This window comes from Amphiprion ocellaris, chromosome 15, assembly GCF_022539595.1.
Source record: "Amphiprion ocellaris isolate individual 3 ecotype Okinawa chromosome 15, ASM2253959v1, whole genome shotgun sequence".
In the NCBI taxonomy this organism is placed as follows: Eukaryota; Metazoa; Chordata; class Actinopteri; family Pomacentridae; genus Amphiprion; species Amphiprion ocellaris.
In genome coordinates, this window is record NC_072780.1 from 15,822,147 (window position 1) to 15,843,858 (window position 21,712).

At 40.4% G+C, this 21,712-nt stretch overlaps 1 protein-coding gene across 4 annotated transcripts; it reads right to left on the reverse strand.

Annotated features, from left to right (window-relative positions):
• Positions 1–515: 515 nt before the first annotated feature.
• Positions 516–16,917, reverse strand: si:dkey-166k12.1 (solute carrier family 22 member 13). Of its 4 annotated transcripts, none has more exons than XM_055018031.1 (11): positions 15,823–16,917; positions 13,804–13,907; positions 6,211–6,365; positions 5,288–5,456; positions 4,995–5,109; positions 3,120–3,226; positions 2,817–3,028; positions 2,583–2,691; positions 2,453–2,496; positions 2,284–2,368; positions 516–2,060 (listed from the first exon to the last, which is right to left on the reverse strand). In XM_055018031.1, the coding sequence occupies exons 1-11, from the start codon at positions 16,159–16,161 to the stop codon at positions 1,958–1,960; spliced, it is 1,542 nt and encodes a 513-aa protein (XP_054874006.1). In that variant the 5' UTR covers positions 16,162–16,917; the 3' UTR covers positions 516–1,957. The 4 variants fall into 4 exon arrangements, with proteins under 4 accessions (XP_054874006.1, XP_054874005.1, XP_035806630.1 ...); XM_055018030.1 differs by having other exon boundaries at positions 516–2,063; positions 15,823–16,916; XM_035950737.2 differs by having other exon boundaries at positions 2,284–2,496; positions 15,823–16,914.
• Between the last annotated feature and the right edge of the window lie 4,795 nt (positions 16,918–21,712).

Sequence of the window (21,712 nt, forward strand, 5' to 3'; positions counted from 1 at the left end):
TTCCGCAGTGCAGCACTAATTCATATACACAATACCAGCCCTTAAACACTTGTAAAATGTACTACATTGTTCCAGAGTCGAGTCATCATAGCCACTGGCAATTTGAGCATACTTCAGTATTACAAAAGAAGAATAAACCCCTAAAAATGGCTGAAATCAAGTTTCTCTTTACATGCTGATCACAGTCACATCCCAGATTTTCCATCCAAAACTAAACTAACCAAACGAACAAAAGGCTACATTAGGCATAACAAAGTTAGCTAGTACATGCAATCTCACTTGAATAGTTTCTTGGCTTGAGATCATACAATAAAAGATGAGGCATCGGTTTGCAATTCAGCATTAAGATACGACAAACATATCCCAGAGACAGTTCAGACACTTTCATACAAAAATATTTCACAAGTTTTTATGAAATGCACAAAATGTAATAAATCTTTAAGTCCTGAAACATCCCCAAAAATAGCTGCTCAACAGGACTGTGAGTGCTGCATTACAGAGACAGTGGCAATCTGTTCAGCTTTTTGTCCAACTTTATTCTTAAAATCAGTACAGATTAAGACAGTTTGGACCCAAGATATATAAATATACACCATCCAGCCAAAACATTAAAACCAATGACAATTAACTTGGGCTGTCTTGTCGCAGTGGCATATGTCAAGGACTGGGATATACTAGGTAGCAGGTGAAGAGTCAGTTCTTGAAGTTGAAAAGCAGGCAGCGTGAGGATTCAAGTGACTTGCACAAGAGGTAAATTATGATAGGTAGATAACAGCATCGAACAGCAGGTCTTGTGGGGTGTTCCTGGTATGCAGTGATTTAGTACCTTCTAATTTGTACCTTCTTTGTGCTCACCTGGTTGAATGGGTTACCATGGTTCAATTCCAACCCATGGAATGTATTTACTGCATATTGCTCCTCCTCCCTCCTCCCAACATTTTCTGTCTCATGGGCCCCCAAGGTTCATAGATGTACGGGGGGAGCAAAGGCTGGCTCATGTTGTCTGATCCCACAGAAGACCTGCTATAGCACAAATTGCTGAAAACATTTATGCTGCTATGATAGAAAGATGCATTGCAGCATGCATTATATGGGGCAGTGTAACCACAAATCTGTTGGAGTGCCCATGTTGACCCCTATCCTCTGCTGAAAGCCTATGGATGGCTGGATGTGTGTTCTAGATATGGAAGATATTGAAAGAAGGTGCATTGGCAGAGACAGTGTGATGATCTAGGCAATGATCTGCTGGGAAAACTTTGGTCCTGCATTGTGGATATTTCTTTGCCCCCTACATAAAAGCTGTTGCAGACTATGTACACCTCTTCATGACAACAGTATTCCCTGATGGAGATGCTCTCTATGCAGGATAATACTCCCTGCGACACACTGTTCAGGAATGGTCTGATGAAACAACGAGTTCAAGGTTTTGACTTGGCCTCCAAATTCCTCAAATCTTAATTCCAATCTAGCATCTGTGGGATGTGCTGGACAAACAAGTCAGATCATGGCAACCTTACATTGTAACATCCAGCACTTAATAGATCTGCTGCTGACATAGTGTCTGATACCTCAGGACACCTTCTAGGGTCTCAGCCCATTCCTCATTGGGTCACAGCTGTTTTTGGCGGCAAAAGGTGGACATATTCTACATTAAACAGATGATTTTAATGTTGTAGCCAATGGTGTATACAAATATACAATCTGTGTGTCTGCAAAGCCCTAATGGGAACTACTTAACGTCCCCACATATATAAAATATATCAAACCACTTCTCAAAATTGAAACAACTGCGTAAACGTCTCGGGGAAGATCATGCTTGGCTTTTTTGCATAGAGTTTATAACCAGATCCTGACATATGATTGCATAGAAGATGTTATGGTAAATAGTGTATTGAGTATCAGAGTTGCGGCAGTATAATATTTGAATAGTGGAACAAGTGCAACCTTTAACACACTGTTAGGTCTGACTAGCTGGATGCTGTAGCTCCTGCTTCTCTGTGCTGCTTGCTAGCTGGTTAACATCTTCATGCATGTCAGGGTTGTCCTTGACTGGAGGTGACCTGCTGGAAACAAAACACCAAGTAGACAGCTATTTTAACACTGTATAAATAGATGACTAAACAAAGAGCATTACATTTTTGTATTTTTTTTAAAGGCAAACACTACTGCTCTCTCTGATGAGGAAAACACAGTTTCATTAACCTTAAATTGTACTTTACAGTCTGATGAACATTTGAAAATTAAAGTTACTTCCTGCTAACGACAGAGACCATATCTTAGTACCTGATGTCCCACTTCTCTATATCCTCCACTGTGTCAGGAAGAGGGATGTTGGCAGTTTCGGGCAGCGCCAGGGCCAAGAGGGCGCCTATAAGTGAGCAAGTGCCGAAGATGACGAGGGGTGCAGCAGGGTAATGGTTGAACAGCATGTTGGCAATGGGTGCTAACATACCGCCCATCCTTGCAAACATGCTGGACGCACCGATTCCTGTTTGCCTGTCGGTACACCGGGGAAACAAAGTTGCAGAAATGTGTATTTGAAAAAAAAAAAAGAAATAATAAAAAAAACTCACAAATCATACCTGAGCACAGTGGGGAATATCTCAGCAGTGTATACATAAATGACAGCAAAGGAAGCCGATATACCAAACTTCCCCACCATGGCAAGACCTGTCAGGACATTGGGATGATCTACAGACAGAAGGAGGTAAATTATCCAAGTGAGACAATACATGGGAGTGTCAGCTCTTTGAAGATGAAAAGCTGATGTGTGAGTTGACATTTCTCTCAGAATAAATACGCAGTGATCGTTGTACCTGCAGGGACAGCGAGCATGAGTAGACAGCCGATCCCTCCAACAGTTAAGAAGCCACTCTGGGAGAATCGGCGGCTCCAGGGAAGGAAGACGAGGACCAGAGAACGAGCCGGGATCTCAACCAAACCGAACACAAACTGAGTCAGGTAGAGGTTCGTCCCCAACCTGGACACACCCAGTGCGAAGCCATAATACACCAGGACATTCACAAACCTGGGATTGCAAACAGAAGGGAGAAAGGTTCCAGTAAAACGGGTAGAGAATTTGACCGGTCTCAAATGTCAACATGACAAAGATGACTCACCAGATGTAGAACAAGATAAACGATCTCTTTCTCATTTGAGGCGTCCGTACAAGATCCACCACTGAGTGATTTTGCTTCCCTCCAATAAAAATCTCACACTTCTCAATCTGATGCAAATATGGATACACAAGTAAATCAGAGACATTAGTGTAAGGCTCATGGCAGTTCATATCTTTCAAACTGTAAGCAGATCTCATTAAAGATCAACACAAAGAATGAGCTGATTACATATTTGGTGTATTGTCAAAGACTATCTTTTCCATAGATCATCATTGTCGTTCTAAAGCAGCTTCCAAAAAAAATGAGCCACATAGTTCCTTTATTATAAAACTTGGTTACTGTTTGTCCTTAATATTGTTCACCATCCTGCTACAAATATCAGTGCATATTAACTGGCAAGAAAATCATCCCAAATAAACACACTTGTGACTCCTGTTTGAGGTCTAGTTAGTCAGTCCAAAAACATGCTCAGGTTAATTGGTAATTCTAAATTGTCCGTAGGTGTGAATGTGAGTGTGATTGTTTGTCTGTATATGTATCCATGTGACAGACTGGTGACCTGTCCAGGATTCCCCCTGCCTTCACCCTAAGTCAGCTGGGATAGACTCCACCCCCACGAGACCATAATAAGGATTAAGCTGTGTATAGATGATGGATGGATGGATTTTCTCAGCTACCTTCTCTATCTTCAGTATGAAAACGGCCATGAAGCTGAGTATCACAGACACAGAGGCTTAGCTGGAAAGTGAGAGATAGACTAAAATGTTCTTGGTGATGGACGACATGATGCTGCAGAGGTTAGAACTGTTACTTCACAGCAGGAAGGTTCTGGGTTTGAACCAGCTGGTCAGCATATGTTCTTCTCCGGCCTTTTCCCACTTTCCAAAGATATGAATAGTAGTTTGGCTGGTAACTGAGTTCCCCTTGTTGTCTGTAGCTCATCTCATTTCTCCCTTTTGAGCCTCCTCACCTCTTCCATCCTCCTGCCTGGGGCCTGAAATAAATCTTGGCACATCATCTCCAAAGATGTCTCATTTCCTAAAATGCATCTTGAGGAGAGAGGAAGCTTGTTGGAGGAGGGATGAGCACAGGTGAATCCTCTTTTTGGCACATTTAATGTATAAAAGAGGCATAACACAGAGATAAAATGTACAAACTATGGCAAGAACAGGACTGAAAAATGAGCGTATAATCATCATTTTCATGGTACTCTTTTATAGTCACGCTTTTTTAACATTTCACAGCACGCATGAATGTATGACATCCATACAGTCTGGTCACATTATTCCACATCGTAAATTGAATTATTAGATACTGTATACTGTAAGTTGTCATGAACAGTGTTCTGCTCATCTGACAGAGATCTGAAAATACACCAGCAGGGTGTAACAGAACAATAGACAGATGATGCAGCTGTGCTACATGTCATATTTAGCTCCAAAGCAAGGATGTCTCATTTTGGTAAATGGCGGTTGCTTTCTTGCCTCCTCCGCTTGCATCTCTGGTAGAAGGGAGGAAGATGTGAGGAGAGGAATGAGGATGTACAAACTGACAGATAAGAAGAGAGGTCTCTGTGTGTTAGCCCTGCGATGGACTGGGAACATGTCCTGTGTTTATATCGCTTCTTCCCCAGTGTCAGCTGGGATCGACTCCAGCTGCCAAAGACCCTCTCAGGACAAAAGATAATGCAATATATCTAAAGAATGGATTGATGGGCTGACAATTGGCTACATTATTTTCAATGGATTTGTTGACTTTAATTAAAATATGTTGACTTTAATTAAAATATAGAGTAATTCCATCTTTATTCCTTTAAAAATAACTTTCCATTTTGCCAGCTTATGCAGCATAACTGTAAAATACAGAGAGGCACACCTGAATAGCAGGAGGTAAGACCCGGCCATTAACAAGTGCTGCTTTACGGAGGAGTGCGATGGCTTCTTCTCTCCTGTCTTTGGTCAGCAACCATCTGGCAGAGTGAGGGACCACCCTGATAGGAGGCAGAGAGAGCAAACGGTGTCGAAAGAAGATATATGCAAAAGATAGAGTGGACAGAGGCAAGTGAGTGGTAGAGATGAGGCAAGAAGAGGAAACGAGCGTCACAAAGAGGGCATTCATGTATGAACACACAGTGGATCTAATGTTCAGATGTCAGTTGAATTTCCCACCATATATAGAAGACAAGTAGGAAGCCCGGGGCTGATATCGCGAGCTGCAGTTTTCTCCAGTCTCGTATCAGATATGCCACACCTGCCAGCAGCATGTAACCAATACCGAAGGCAAAGTCTGTGATGACACCAGCCAGCATTCGCTTCTTAGTGCATGTCCACTCAGTACCTGTTGGAGAGGAGAGGAAAGAGGAGAGGAAAGAGGAGAGGAGAGGAGAGGAGAGGAGAGGAGAGGAGAGGAGAGGAGAGGAGAGGAGAGGAGAGGAGAGGAGAGGAGAGGAGAGGAGAGGAGAGGAGAGGAGAGGAGAGGAGAGGAGAGGAGAGGAGAGGAGAGGAATCGAGGAATCATGGGTCTTGGGTTTAACTGAGGTGCTGGGGCTTTTTAGGTTGAGGAAAGAGCGACAAGGGTTTTGCAAAAGCAGCATTAAAATAATGCATTTGCAGGTCCAATGAATATGTGAAAATGAGATGAGTGCAACTGTGCCTGCTACTAACATCTGTTCCCATATGTGATGAATATTGTCCTTTCATAAAGCCAACATATATTTCATTTTCACTGAGTGTGTCCTTGCTATCCAGTGCAAAGTGCATTCATATATATATATATATATATATATATATATATATATATATATATATATATATATATATATATATATATATATATATATATATATATATATATATATATATATATATATATTATGCAGAATGTCAAACTATTTCTTCTGATTTTTAGTTTAGTCTGATGGGTTAAAAGGAAGTAATATTCACCCGACCGCAACATGTTTGAATTACATTCTTTGTCTAATTGCTTTATCTAACTATTAAGACTTTCTCACAGTGAATATCTGTACTTTTGCCCCTGCGGTGATCTCATATCATGCCTCATCATGTTTATGTTCGTGTGTGTGTGTTAGTACCAAGCACAAAAGCATTGATGATGACTCCAGATATTGTGGTGCCAACTACAAAGCGAAGAATCACATAGACTGGGAAGTTTGGTGCAAAAGCTACAGCGACTCCGAACACGGTCTGGAGAGCGATGGACAGCAGCAGGACGAAACGCCGGCCGTACCTTGCACAGAGAGAGAAGAGATGGACATGAGCTTGCTCTCTACGGGAAAACAAGTGTGAATTATTAATGCAACTCAATGAGATAGAAGTGGAAATGAAGACTGACAAGCTTGGACATGAGAGTATTATGAAGCATACAGATGGAGACACAAAAGTCTAATGTGGAACAAAGAGGAAAAAGTGGTAGAGATGGTTTAACCGGTATTTCTTGTTGTGGGAAGCATTGCAATCAGGAACTACTTGTCCATGTGGATTAGCAGTCATTAGATGGATAAACAGGTGCAGAATAACATGGCTCAGCTAATGAACCTGCATTCAGAAAAGGATCCAGTACACTGATAACTTCATTGTGTTCTGGGGTCACACTCATCATTCCAGGGCTGATGTGGAGTTAAAGTATGTAGTTGATCATATCTGGTTCACTCTTTGATATCCATCAGACCAAAGACAATGTACCCTGATACAGCAGCCTCTGTACCACAAAGATAAACCATCACAGTCTAAATCAGCTCATGAATCTTCCAAATACTTCCTCTCCTTTTTTGTTATATACAGATAAAAGGGAAGCAAAGTGTCCCTGCTCTACTTCTACTTCTTCCACCCAATATGCCACTTCTTTCGCTATTTAATGCTTGGATCTGCCGAGTTTGAACACTGATGTCACTCTTTCTGATCATTTCTGTGTTTTCTTTAGGATTAGCATCTTAAAGAGGATGACAACTTTTGCAATCACTGATTGTAAACTTTACATTTTTGATTGACTGACATTAATCTGTTTTCACTGTGACATGAGAAGAGTCTTTTATTACTCCGCCAAGGAATGCGGCAGAGTCATGTGACAATTGCCGTACGTTTGTCGGTCCGTTAGTCTAAGATGTGAGTAGTTAATGGTATCACTGTAACCATGACAACAAGCGAATGCTACGTCAGCTGCCTGCTGACGATCACATGAATTGCGATCCTACTACAAATCAACCGCTGCAGACTTATCGGGACTTATCTGTCGGAAATCATATAATGACTGAGTAGCCAGTGCTTTTCTTGTTGTAAATTCTTGTTCAAAAAGCCAAATTAAATTAGGCATTGATTAATCAATGGAAAGCAATAAAAAGGGAAAATTAAAAAGGAGTGTTAATGTTTTTTTTATAGGCACTGTATACATGTTCACTGAACCCCTTAATGTTTTTTTCAGCCATTTTTAATGTACATCTATTCTCACCTGTATCTCAGTGATCGTGTGGATAATTTCAGGCCCAAATAAACACTGTGGCTTGAGAAGTGGGCATGCTAGAATGTAAAGGTGGAAAACTACCACTCATGCCAACATATGTTTGAGACATCCTTGAATTTCACACCATGAAGCTTGCCTCGTGGCTAAATTTCATCTTTTATAAATGTATTGTAAACTTCACCAATTCACTGAATTAGGTTTAAATTTGTATGGAACATTCAAGAAACCCTAAAGATAATTTGCAATATAGATTATTCTAAACAAAAAAATGCTGAATGTTTTCATTGTTTTTTACCTGAACAAAGAATCTTTTATTTTTCAAAATCATCATCGTAATTGTTTTCACTTTTTGCAAACCAATTCTGATTTTGTGTAGTCTCAATATACACCTATCACATATAGACATTATCTGATCCTGCATAAAAAGCTGACTTTCACAGAGCTTGTCGACTTTGTAGATATTTGGACTGTATATTAAATAACTGTAATTATTTTTATGATTTTATTGTCATTGTCAGTTTACATATAGCCTATAACATTCCAAGCTAAGAACATACTCACATTGTATAACAAACATACTGTCTGGTACGACCTGAACAAAAAACTGTGAACAGTGTACAAGGAAATACATGATGGTCCAGTTGTCTTTCCTCATTCTTATCAGATCATTCCCACAATGAAACAAATTCTTTTTCCACTCCGTTACCTTCTTAGTGGTATGTTGCAATCCATTTTGCAAACAATGAGAGGATCAAACTTCTCAACAGGGCTTAATTGCCATGGTAACCTGATATCATCATGTTATAGTCATGAAAAATAAATGAAAAAAGTATATAGCATACATTCAAATAATAATACATGTATACACTCAAAGTCCATCACTGCATCGTAGGGAACTCAGCTTGATTCAAGGAATCCAACTGTGATTTGTTTTTGATACCCAGCCATATGTTTCAAAGGTTATATGTATAAATACACCTCCGATATCAGCTCATTGGTGGCGCTAAAGTGCTTCAGGCACAGATGTGAATCACTCTGACTGTTCCCAATCAGTGGGCAAAATTTCAAAACTATTTACCGCACTGTTCTAGGGTCCACCATAGACTCCACAAGAGGACAGTGTTAACAATCTAGAAACTACAGAACTTTGCTGCCAGTTGTTTTGTCTGACAGCATGAATATGAAAAAACTGCTTGACACAGTCCCCATGAAACTTGGTGGAGAGTTGGAGCACAGCCAAAGGGAACTATACACTGTATGTATGTTTTCTCAAAGACCGGTTTTGAAGACCAGGGTGGGAATTTCAGCTGTCACCGTCTTGACAGTTAAGAATTTCTCCCAACTCCCAGCTAATCCAAAAATGAGTAAAGAAGTGGATCTAGTGAAGAGCAGACGTGGGTCATGTTAACATCTCCATGGCAGTGAACTGTCCTATGACAAGCGTCATCTGTCACTCAAAACAGTCACACCTCTAATTGTGTAATTTTTAGCCCTTACACGGATGAGTTACAAGAAAGTTTACCAAATTTATGGCTGTCATGAATGTGGAAATTAGCTATCAAGACCAAAACGGTTTTTTGTACCAGGCTGTAAAAATGTTTATTTTCACTGTATAGTTGGTTATTTTAACATAGGGTCCTCTCAAACAACTGCAGTTTCATCAGCAGAAGAAAGTACTTCTGAAGAACCCATTCAATTTTGATGGGGATCTTAATGACTTTCTTTAAAATTAGGGCAGATCAGTAGGGCATTGGCACTGGTGGAGGTCTGTGATCTCTGAAGGCTAGTCTACTTTTCTCATCTCATGCTGATGAGGTTGGAAATTTGTTCAGAAAAGTTTGGAATTGTAAACTACTAATGTTTTATCCAGACACGTGGAACATGCAAGCATATTTATCTACACACACACACACACACACACACACACACACACACACACACACACACACACACACACACACACACACACAGAACTGAAGCTATATTTAACAAGACCTTTGGTAGTTGATTTTTTTCATGCATGACCATTTAACTTGTCAATACAATACATTTTTATTAATATTACACAGATTCAATATTTGGTTGCAATAAAGCAAAACCTGATGGAGATATTGATTTTATTGATTACTCTAAAACACTGAGCAATAAATACTTAGTTAGAAACTATCCTTCATGTTTCTTGAATTAATTCATGGGCCCAGACCCAAAATTTCAGGTATCAGTACCACTCGAGGTGACCAATTCTTTTTGGCATTTTTAACTTGCTTTATGTCTCGAGTTTGCATTTTGATATGACAGGCCTTGTAGACTCACAGCTTAATATATGTTATCACTCATTTAATGGACATGTTCCATGATGAAAAGTGCGGGGTCTGAGCCAAAAGTCCAAACAACACGACAGGACGGAATTTGATAGGATTTTTCCTCATTACAAAAAAATAAGAAGCGCCACATGCTACACATCATCATCTGTACAATAACTTCACAGCACAGAACAATACTATAACAAACTTAAGACTGAGAAAGATTTAGTTGCTATGGTAATGACATTTTCTGTAAACAGGACAGAACAATAGAATAGTGAAAGTTTGACAAACAGATTCAAAGTTAAATTCTATTGAAGCTAAAAACCAAAACCTTGGGCCAGACCAGATATTGGTACCATCTCGGGTGACCAAACCTAAGTGGTACTAAAATGTACATTGGGTTAACAGAAGTACATCAGGATGTGATAGCCTCTCCACACTGGCAGCTTTATCACTTCTTTGTGAAACTGTCACTTTCACCATAACTGCTGTATTGCACAATCCATTTAACCCTCTGTGGCCCACAGTTGCAAAATTACAACATTTTTTTTAAGGCTGTACCTATTTCTGACTGAATGTAGACAAACACTACATATCCCAGCACCCCACACTCTGAACTGAAAAACTGCTACATTTTTGGCAGGAAAATATTAATATTGTGAAACATACCACATTCCAAGTTCAAACGACATGGCTGTCTTCCACTGACCCCCCAGCTCTGTCTTTAGGAACAAATTCAATAATTTTCGCAGTAAATATTGAATCTGTAGCGTTTTTTCTTCATCCTTACAGATATTTAGTGATAGACAACTCAAACTATTTTTTTTAAAAGTATAATACACTTGAGGACAAAATTATTAGCCACCCTATGAAATTTTAGTTTTTTTTTTTTTCAAAAAATTCCCAAGTGCTGTTAAACAGATCAAGGAATTTTTAACACAGCTTTTCCAAACATCCTAGTTTTATTTTGGATGCTTATAGTATTTTACTCTGCACACAGAAACAAGATTATTTAGTAAAAACCAAAAACTACCAGGGTCAAAATGATTACCCCCCTTACGAACTGACCTTTTTTTATTGAGCCAAAACACAAACCACCGTTGTGCAATCAAGTGCTTTAACTTAATGTAATGTAATGCTCACACCTTGTAATCAATCAAGTTAAAACTGAGGGTTGTCTCATCAAGAAATTCAAAGAGAGCCACACAGTATAGAACAAGTCTGGCAAAAGAAGGAAGCCAAAGATTTCAAAAAATTTTCGGGATTACTTTCAATGATGCAACAATGCAACACTGGGCTTTAATGGGCGCTACTTATTTACACAGACGGCCCCATCACTGGGTCATGAGTAAATACATGAATTGTGCCATCTATGGCAATATACAGTGTCCATGCTGCATATATATAGGTTATGGGGTTAAGGTTAAAGGCTAACCCGATTAATGTTGTATAGGATTAACTGTGTATTAACAAGTACTGTACATCAACTGCATGAACAAGTGTTCATTTGTGCTTCACGGATCAAAAAAACAACAACTGCTGCCTTCAGTTTCACATATAAGGAGACACTAAGGAGAATGTCATCCACCAATTAAAGAGTCCTCAGACACCAGAAATCATTATGATATTCGAGCAAAGTCCAAAATGTAAATATGAACTAATTGTAGAGGACTGATTTAATAAAATTCCACTTTTGCAAGCTCCAAAAAATAAAAGAAAGTTGTAATAACATCATTTTCTTCCAATTGTTTATTGTGTGGAAGTGCATTCTAGCATGGATTGCAATTGGAGTCTTGACTTGTTAAATTAATTTGCATTTTATTATGTCATATTCAACAATTTCATATCAATAAAATTCATTTTAAGATAAGATAATATTTTCACATTATTGATGTCCCAGGCTGGGCTCAGCCCCGCCCCTCTGTCGGTCGCCGTTCCCCTGCCGGTGTGTTGCCGGTCTGTGGGGCTCGTTGCAGCTGCTGATCAGGTGATTGGTCACAGCTGCAGGAGCCCCACACCTGTAGTACATTTCCATCGGCTGCTATAAAGACTGGCTTCACACGGCAGGGGACGGCGGATTGTACTGCACAGTGTCAGGACAAGGTTCGAGACCCTCAGCCCCGTGAAGCCTAACAGTCGCCGGAGCAACCTGCGTCCTTCCCCTGTCGTCCTTGTGAAGAACTGGACCCCTGCCGCCCTAGCTGAAGTCAGGGCGTGGACCCTTCCCTCCTGCCAGGACTGCACCGACCGGCCGACGTGGTTTTATGGGCTGCCACTCTCCAGAGCCTGACCCTGTCCCCCTCTATCTGGCGAGTGAGTGTCTGGCGACTGCAAAATTATTCTGTAATAAATTCAGTTAAACTTGCTTCCCACTGTTCTGTGTGGTCATCAATGCTTGGGTTTCAGAGGGTTAAATCTTGCAGTATGCAAAGATCACATTGAATATAAGTCAAAAATCAAATAAAACTGTGAGAAATATACGTATCATATAATATAATAATTAAACATCAGACCCAAATGAATGCATCTTTTCATGCTTATTTGATAATCATGTATTCGCCTTCACTTGTTTTTTCCTATAGAAAGTTATTGGTAGGTGTACGTTTGTTTTCAGGTCCCTTGCAGAAGCTGCTGAGATGTCTAGTTATGTAAGTTGTCTTTTACAGTTCCAGTTAAGGTTAATTAAGCTCAATTGATTAAGATCAGTTAACTATGGTAATATCCTTTCCTTTTCTAGGATTAACTTTGAATGAACTTGAAGGACCTTCATTTTCTATGCTACTGGTACATGGAAGAAATGACTCCTACCTGTAGTTTATGTTTTTGTGTCATTATGACCCTGTACCGTTTGTACCACAAAATTACCTTTGAATTTAGAATTGGTGGCCGCACAGCGCAACGGGACGGAATTGATTAAAAATGTAATTAGAAAGAAAACCGCAAAAGCATTTGAAAATTCAACTTAGTAATGGAAATAGTCTTTACAATAGTGTTTTTGACATGTGATTAATTCTGGTCATAGTCTGTTATAATTGGGTTAAATTTTGAACTTTTCATCACCATTTTGGCTGTTTTGACATCATTTAAATAGGTATTTTGTATGTTTAACTGGAAATGACAGTATGCTGTATCACACTGCTGTACAGCTGGATAGCCTTAAAAAAATGTTACAATTTTGCAACTGTGGGCCACAGAGGGTTAAATGGATTGTGCAATACAGTGGTTATGGTGAAAGTGACAGTTTCACAAATAAGCGATAAAGCTGCCAGTGTGGAGAGGCTATCACATCCTGATGTACTTCTGTTAACCCAATGTACATTTTAGTACCACTTAGGTTTGGTCACCTGAGATGGTACCAATATCTGGTCTGGCCCAAGGACTAAATGTTCCACACAATTTTTCAACCAAATCAAACATAAAATAAGTTATTTGTGTGGAAAAATGATCCCTGACAAGAACTGGGAAACGTTCTGAGCTCCTGTTGAGCTGACGTGAAGTTGGCCCCTTGAGGAATTTCAGAAGTACAGGAGAGTTGTTGAGTCCCATGAACATTTACTACTATCTCCAAGTCTCATCCACCACCTCCAGTAAAGAAGCACAGAATTTGTAATGACCTAGATCTTTTTCAAATGCTGCCTGAGGTATAAACATCACCTGTGGGAAAGGTTGGTCCAATTAAGAAACAGTTTCAGACAAATCACAGTGTGTATCTTTAGCCCTTGAACTAAATCGGCGTGCTGTGTCAACTGCCCTACTTACACACAGCTACCACATGCCAAGCACTCCAGCTGTGTCCACCCCTGCAGCCATACTTTGATGTTGAGGAACTGGCTGTGTGTTGTATCTGTATGAAGTCATTGTTGGTTCAGGGTTGCAGGCTGAAAGAGAGCTGCAGATCCTACCTGTCAGCCATGGCTCCAAACACCACAGATCCCACCAACAGGCCAAACATGTAGATGGACGATCCAAGACTGTTCAGTCCAGCCCTGTCACACACCAGATCCCACTGGTGGATGGGAAAAGCAGAAGATTTCTGTACTCTTACTGTATGACACACATATTTATTTCTTATTTGAAGACAAGTGCCTGTGAAGGTGACACATTTTTTTAATAGAATTTGTGCTTGTATGCTGCTTCTTGTGATATTGATACTGCAGTGTTTGGTACCAAGGTGGGATAACCAGCTGGAGAAAACAGACAACTGGGTAAGGTTTAAAAAAACCAAAGGGACCCCAGGAAACCACCAGGGTCCCTGTGTGGCCATTGGTCCATGATAACATGATTAATTATAAACTTGTTTGGGAACAGGAGATAATGCAACTCTACAGTATATTATCAAGGACATAATACTGTGTTTTCCGCAGATATTGTTCTTACATGGTACATGCAAACACTACTCCTTAATCTGTGTTTGATCAGATCAGACACCACAATCAGACAGCACGGAACACAGAGTTACTGGGGATGGACAGTTCTTCAGAAAGATTATACTGTAAATACAGGCCTCAAAGCAGGAACTCAATGCAACTTAAGTGAATATAACCTGTAAATACTCACACACAAGATAGAAAAACTGTGATCACTGAAACAAGGTTGAGTACACCTGTGATTTCCAATTAGGCTAAGTGCCTGAACATGATTATTTAACAATTTGCGAACAGCAGAATTTTCATAGTTGTGGACATGTGAGCTGTGTCTATCTGCAGGTCCGCATCACCACATGGGAAATATGGCCATAGGAATATAAGCAGTCACACATTTACATATCACTGTTTTGTAAATGTATGCTGGCTGATCAGTGGCCAACTAAGAATCAGTGGAAACACAGCTGTAGCATAATCAGGAGGTACAGAATGAGACGCACACAGACAGTGCGCTAATTGAACAGATAAGATCTGAAGGGCATGTGTTGCAGACTTACAAAAGGTTAGAAATCAGTTGGGGTTTCTGTGACAGTTCGGTAGGACGTTGCATGATGTCACCCTCTGTGAACACTGTCCAAGCAAAAAAAACAACCCTGCTTGCTTTGTGGTACAAAACTGCCAGATTAAACTTTGCTAAAGAAGTCTGATAAACGTTGGGAGTACATTCTGTGGTCAGATGAGACCAAGATATATTTGTTTGGATCAGATGGGGTCTAGCATTTTTGCCACAAACCTGATCAGGACTGCTACAGTGAATGCATAGTCCTGACAGTGGAGCACAAAGGTGTAAGTGTAATGATGCAGGGCTGCATGATGCAGAAGGTATAGTGGGGAGATGACATTTATAGGCGGCACCATGAGTACATGTGCTTATGGAAAATAATGCTTGCCAACAAGATGATTTCCAGTCTTCAGAGAGTTGGCAGTGGAGGAATATTACAGCAAGATAATGATGTAAAACCCACTGCCAAACATATCCCAGGAGTTTCCAAAGAAGAAAAAGATGTGAACTATGGCCTTGTGGAAAAAGTGGAAATAAAAGCATAGAAATAAAAACAAAAACGAATAGGAGTACAGAATTGTGTTGCACTGAGTTCCTAGATGGGGCCTGTGTTTTTAATACAATACACTTAAATTGTTAGTTTTTAATCTTATTACATAAAATCAGAATACTGTTCTATTCGACTTAGAAGTAGTACAGTAAGGTGATAGAATTTTGAATCATTTGACATTCAGGTGATATTGCAGAGGGCTGTAGTCACTTCTGCTGTATATAGGATATTTTTGCCATTATTTTGTAGCACGTGTGTTTAATTTCAACGTTATAATGGCTTTGTTCTGTAATACTTTGTCATATTGTGTTGCATTTATATCCTTTAACTTATTAGTCCTGTTAAGTATAAGAACTGCTCCCTGACTTGACAGGTTTTTTTTCAATTCATATTGCTGAAGATTAAAGTTGCTTTTCAACTCTCTTTTTGCACATTATCTTTGTACCTCTGTGACAGTGGTGCTCTGAAAAGTCTCCTTGCTGTAGACCCATCCGTGGCCGCAGGGGACGCGCTCAGTCCGGTTGCCGTGCAGCTGAACATCCGAGGAGAAGCAGGAGGAGTTGGAGAGGCTGAAGTTCAGGGTGAGTGTAGCCGGGCTGAAGGACTGATTCCCCGCTGCTGAGCTGGAGTTCTCCCGGCACTGATGGGGCGGAGTGGCCCCGGTGAAGATGCTCACCATCATGTGGAAAGCGAGGAAGATCTGAGGTAAACAAATCCAGATGTACAGAATTTTCTGGTATTTGCCATAGCCGCCGATTTCAGAGAGGATCTGATCGAAATTCATTTTCTTTTGGAGGGAATGTAGGCCAAACTAGAGCTCAGCCAGGGAGAAGGAGGCTGCTGTAAATACCCAGCAGACAATAAATCGTTGAGGCGGTGGGAGGATGCGCTCTGATGTTCAGGAGGTAAACAAGATAAATCAGCTCTCATGTGCTGCTGTTGTTGCGGTCAGTCCACGCAGGTCCAACCTGACAGCACCTCACAGACCTGCGGTGACCTGAAGAAAACGCGCTGATACCATCTTCCCGCCGACGCGCTCCCACCTCTCCGAAGGCAGCCTCTCTGTCTCCAAATGAGGCTGCACTCAGGTGGACCCAAGTCAAGAATCCCGACGTGCGCCTAAAGATATATCAAAGTTTGCTGTCTAAATATTCCCAGCATAATGTAGGAACTAATAAAGTCAATGAATGAGCTAGATGTACGGAAAAGTACATGCAAAAGTGCTCAAATTCATCCACAATCCAAAGTAAATAAAGAAGTGCGCATCCCGGGGAACGCCAGTGCAGTTGTAGATGATCCTGTTGTTCTCCACACGGTGGTAAATCTGGAGAGACGCACACATTAATGGCAGCTAGGAGCGCGTAAGGTGTGACGTATCAGTTACTTATAGGGCAGGGCCACAGCATCGTTACAAAATCTCATCACACAAAAGTCCTGATTCCCCAGTGAACCTGCAGGCGACTTGATGTAACCTTACATAAATCCTTCAACACCTCCTGCACACGCTGCCATTCACCACGCTGATCCAACAAAACCCAATTATTAAACAGCCTCCAACACATCCAGCCACCAATTACAACACACAGTGTCTTTTGTTCAATGGAGGCTCTCTGCTGCCATCTGCTGTTTGGAGAAGACAGCTCTGGATCATATTGTACTCAAGAAATACCCAAAGGACTGTGCATAAAAGAGGATATCATATCTATTGTTCATTTTATTCATGGATGCGTCTCTGTTTCTCATATGCTACATCAAAATGAACAATTTCTGCCTCACAATCAACAATTTATTTGAAAGAGGTTTATTCATAGATGGCTAAATATTTTATAACACATGTTACCTTGATTAACAGCTTAAATTTGGATGTCATGTATTATTTAGAAGGAATGCCCCTGAGACGAACTCAGGATTTGGAGTTGTTTAACTCAAACTGACTTGGATTAATTATATAGCAATATAGTTATCAGTTCAGATCACATACAATTCTGATCAACTGGCCAAAGAAAAAAAAATTCCACTATGTAGCTGAAAATTATACATTATCATACCTGGATATATTTGAAGTGTAATTAATTATTATTAATAAAGGTTGTGACTGGGTACATAAGGCCCCATACAGGTCAGTGCATCCACTGTCTGCTTTATAATCTAGAGGGCCTGCGCCTGTCAGTGGCTGAGAGGTGAGGGACACTCTGGACAGGTCACCAGTCCATCACCAGTCCATCACCAGTCCATCACAGGGCCAACACGACGACAATTTAGCCAGTTTAGAATCACCAATTAACCTATCATTAGGGATGTCCGATAATATCGGTCCATCAATATTATCGGCCCGATATTGGCATAAAAATGTGACATTGGTCAATATCGTTATCGGTTTTTTTGCCTGTCATGAAAACCTGAAAAAAGATAAAATAATGCCTGGATTTCACCAGCATTTACTGGCATGCAAATGATTAAAATATATATATATGTAGCATTTTTTCCATAACAAGACAATGTTTACATTTGGAAAGCCTTGTTGCATTTGAGGATACATCCAGTGTGGAGCATCACAATAAAATTAGGCATGATGTGTTAATTCCATGACAGGAGATATGTGATGTTACCTAAAATTAGTGAAATAGCCCACATATAATGATATCGGTTGATAGGTTGATATCAGAATCGGAAATAGAGATTTGAAAAATATCGGCATAGCCAGTATCGGACATCCCTACCTATCATGCATGTTTTTGGACTGTAGGAGGAACCCCACCAGGCTCAGAGAGAACATACAAACTCAACCCAGCTGGTTTTGAACCCAGAACCTCACAGCTTCTTAGAAGAGCCTGGTGCTGCTCTCCTGAAAACATAATCTAGGCTATACAATAGTGCACTGAGGAAAACAGAGCACTGATTATTTGGGATTATTGATTATAGATCCATCCTGCGTCCTGGCCTTGGCCTCTTTCTGCATGGAGCTTGCATGTTCTCTCTGTACATACGTGGGTTCTCACTGGGTGCTCCGGCTTCCTCCCACAGTCCCAAAGCATGCTGAGGTTAGTCGATAATTCTAAATTGTCCATAGGTATGAATGCGAGTGTGATTGTTTGTCTCTATGTGTAGACCTGCGATGGACTGCTGACCTGTCCAAGGTGTCCCCTGCCTTCATCCTAAGTCAGCTGGGTTAGACTCCAGCCTCCCGTGGCCCTAATGAGGATAAAGCAGTGTGTAGATAATGGATGGATGGATTATGGATTTTCACAATTACAGAGAAGTCCTAAATGTGTAGGTTAACAACACTGGAGAAAAATAAAGTTATTTTTAGAAGTATTGGAGTGATTTCTTGGGCGTATTTTCTCTCATCCATCCATCCATCCATCCATTATCTATACACCGCTTAATCCTCATTAGAGTAATGGGGCACTGGAGTCTATCCCAGCTGACTTCGGGTGAAGACAGATCACCAGTCCATCGCAGGGCTACACATTGAGACAAATAATCACACTCACATTCACACCTATGGACAACTTAATTGCTATTTAACTTGAGCGTGTTTTAGGACTGTGGCAGGAAGCTGGAGTACACAGAGGAAACCCACACATGCACAGGAAGAAGATGCAAACTCCATGCAGAAAGATCCTGGGAAGGCCAGAACGTGAACCGAGGATCTTCTAGTTGCAAGGCGAAAGTGTTAACCACTGAGCCTCTGTGCAGCTCCTGCTTCTTCTCATATCATCTCCTTATCATAAATTGAGCTGCCTTGCAGAAAAGCAAGATTGGTACATACAGTAATCATTGCATTTGTGTCAAATGGTTGCAGCCTGACCACCCCTCTAAAAACATCTGAAAATAAAGCTTAAATCATTAATGATAATTAGTTGTATGACCGCTAATTGTCAAATATAATTTCATGATGTTGGCAGACCTGCTTACAGAATGGGACAAAAATTATTTAGAAAATGAAAACATTATAAGGTCAAAGGACTAAGGGTGGGGGAGAGGAATTTCTGTTTGGGCTGAGAGACTCAGTCATGTTTAGTTATTCACTGGAGAACAGTGGCTCCTCTTTCACCAGTCGAACTGGTCAAGTGAGAGGGAGTCACTGAGAATCATGGGAATCTGATTCAGTGACAGTGAACCAGCATGGTTCCTAAATGTAATGTTGCCATCATTTCTTCTTCTGCTGTGACAAGATGTCTGCTGTGAAAAAGGTTTATTATGTTTAGCATGGGGCTGCACAGTGGTGTAGTGGTTAGCACTTTCGCCTTGCAGCGAGAAGATCCCTGGTTCGCGTCCCGGCTTTCCCGGGATCTTTCTGCATGGAGTTTGCATGTTCTCCCTGTGCATGCGTGGGTTTTCTCCGGGTACTCCGGCTTCCTCCCACAGTCCAAAAATATGCTGAGGTTAATTGATTACTCTAAATTGCCCGTAGGTGTGAATGTGAGAGTGCTTGTTTGTCTCTGTATGTAGCCCTGCGACAGACTGGCGACCTGTCTAGGGTGTCCCCTGCCTTCGCCTGAGTCAGCTGGGATAGGCTCCAGCCCCCCCCGCGACCCTAATGAGGATTAAGCGGTGTATAGATGATGGATGGATGGATGTTTAGCATGAATGGGAATCCAGCTTAAGGGCCAAATAACCGAGAAAATTCTAAATATTCTGTAACTGCAATGTATTATGGGGTGACTTGGAGAACTGTTTACTTGTTTATCTGTCTGTTATATCAGTGTTTAGTTTGTCCCCTTCCTGCTGTGGGTGCGTGTGACGTCACTGAAGCCTGGCCCAGGTCGGGTCCTGTTCAGAGACTGTTGTGGGTGTCTGGATGGCAGCAAGGACAAAAACTATCAAGTCATCTAGAGTTACCCAGGATGCAGTTTGAAGAGAAAACGCTACTTTTAAATTAAAAGCACAGAAAATATTGCTAACATTTGCAATTAAAAAAAATATTTCAATGCACGAAAAACAAAACACGTTCAGTTCTTCAAGTAAACACATTCATTTATATAGAACACTGTACACGCTCATTATAGCCGATAACAATAGAACAAAATAATATATATAAAACAAAACAATACATAAATACACATAAAATAAAAATAGAGTAAAACAAAGCTTGCTGATTGGTAATTCAGGAAATTCTTGCTTTTATTGGGTTTTCATGTATATTTTTGTAGGGTCATAACTTCAGTTCTGAGTTAGAAAGGATCATCTCTATAATTATTAATACTGTCGCGTCTTAGACTTAATATTTAATATATTTTGGTAAAGTAGTACTTTATATAATTTTTGTAGGGTTTTATTTTACATTTTACACTTATTTTATTTTACACAACATAAATAACACTGTAGGGTCGTAACCTGAATATTTAAGCTTGTCAGGTTAATTGGTGACATCAGTCATACTTTTCTGTTGGAAAGCACTTTGGCCTGGATTTCAAAGATTTTATTATACCGTGTTACAACCCCGGCTCGGGGGGGAAGGGAAGCAACATAAACAGTTGTTGGTGGTAAAAATCAAATTATTTATTACAGAAAAGGTTGAACAGAAATGTGCACGTTACTATACAAACTGAGGCAAAACTAAGGAAGAGAGCTGGTGGGTGCTGCTCAAATCAAAGAAAACAGCAAAACACAAAAAGAGTTCTCATAAGGAGAACTTAACACTACCATCGCGGTGGACAAAAGAAAAACGGAACAAAAAGGCTCACTAAATGGGAACTGACAAAACAAAACTTACACAGGAGTCAGCACCCCTAATCCTGGTGAAAACTAGACAAAAGGAACTACCTGGAATGAAATGAGGCTGTATCAGTTTTTGATTCTAACCCTGGCCCAATTCCTTTCACACAGACAATCTTGCCTCAACCACACAGGAACACAGAATGACACGCTGGGAGTCAGCTGCCCCGTTCAGTGGAACTGACAACTTTTTTAAAGGAGTTGGCAGTTTTCGGTTGGTCAGCCTGGTGAGCGCCGCACCAATCACTGGACTCCTGGTCGCAGCCACGCCTCTGCTGTCACGGTCCAACCAGGGAGTGGGGATCACACAGCCCTATTTGCATACTCACAACATTTGGTTAAAACACACACACACGGGGTAGGAGGCGCTGGCCGTAACAACCGTTGCTTGGCCTTTCTTTACAATGAAAATCTAAATTAACTCTTGTTTTTCTTTAATTTCACAAGATATTTTTCTGTAATTTAACTGTGAAAATCTATTAATTAACAGTTCAACGACTTATGTACAAATTTTCAATCACCATCAACACACTTTTTTTCTTTCAGAGAGATCTGGTATGTAAAATAACTCTCAAATAATGATTTTTTTTTTTTTTTTTTTGCTTATTTTAAAT

Bases quoted from the DNA above. Each gene is read 5' to 3' on its own strand.
- si:dkey-166k12.1 (XM_023275779.3), bottom strand. From the start codon at position 16,161: ATGAATTTCGATCAGATCCTCTCTGAAATCGGCGGCTATGGCAAATAC. The intron at 2,692-2,816 runs GTACAACGATCA...TTCTGTCTGTAG, and splicing joins CATGCTCGCTGTCCCTGCAG to ATCATCCCAATGTCCTGACA. The intron at 2,497-2,582 runs GTATGATTTGTG...GTGTACCGACAG, and splicing joins ATATTCCCCACTGTGCTCAG to GCAAACAGGAATCGGTGCGT.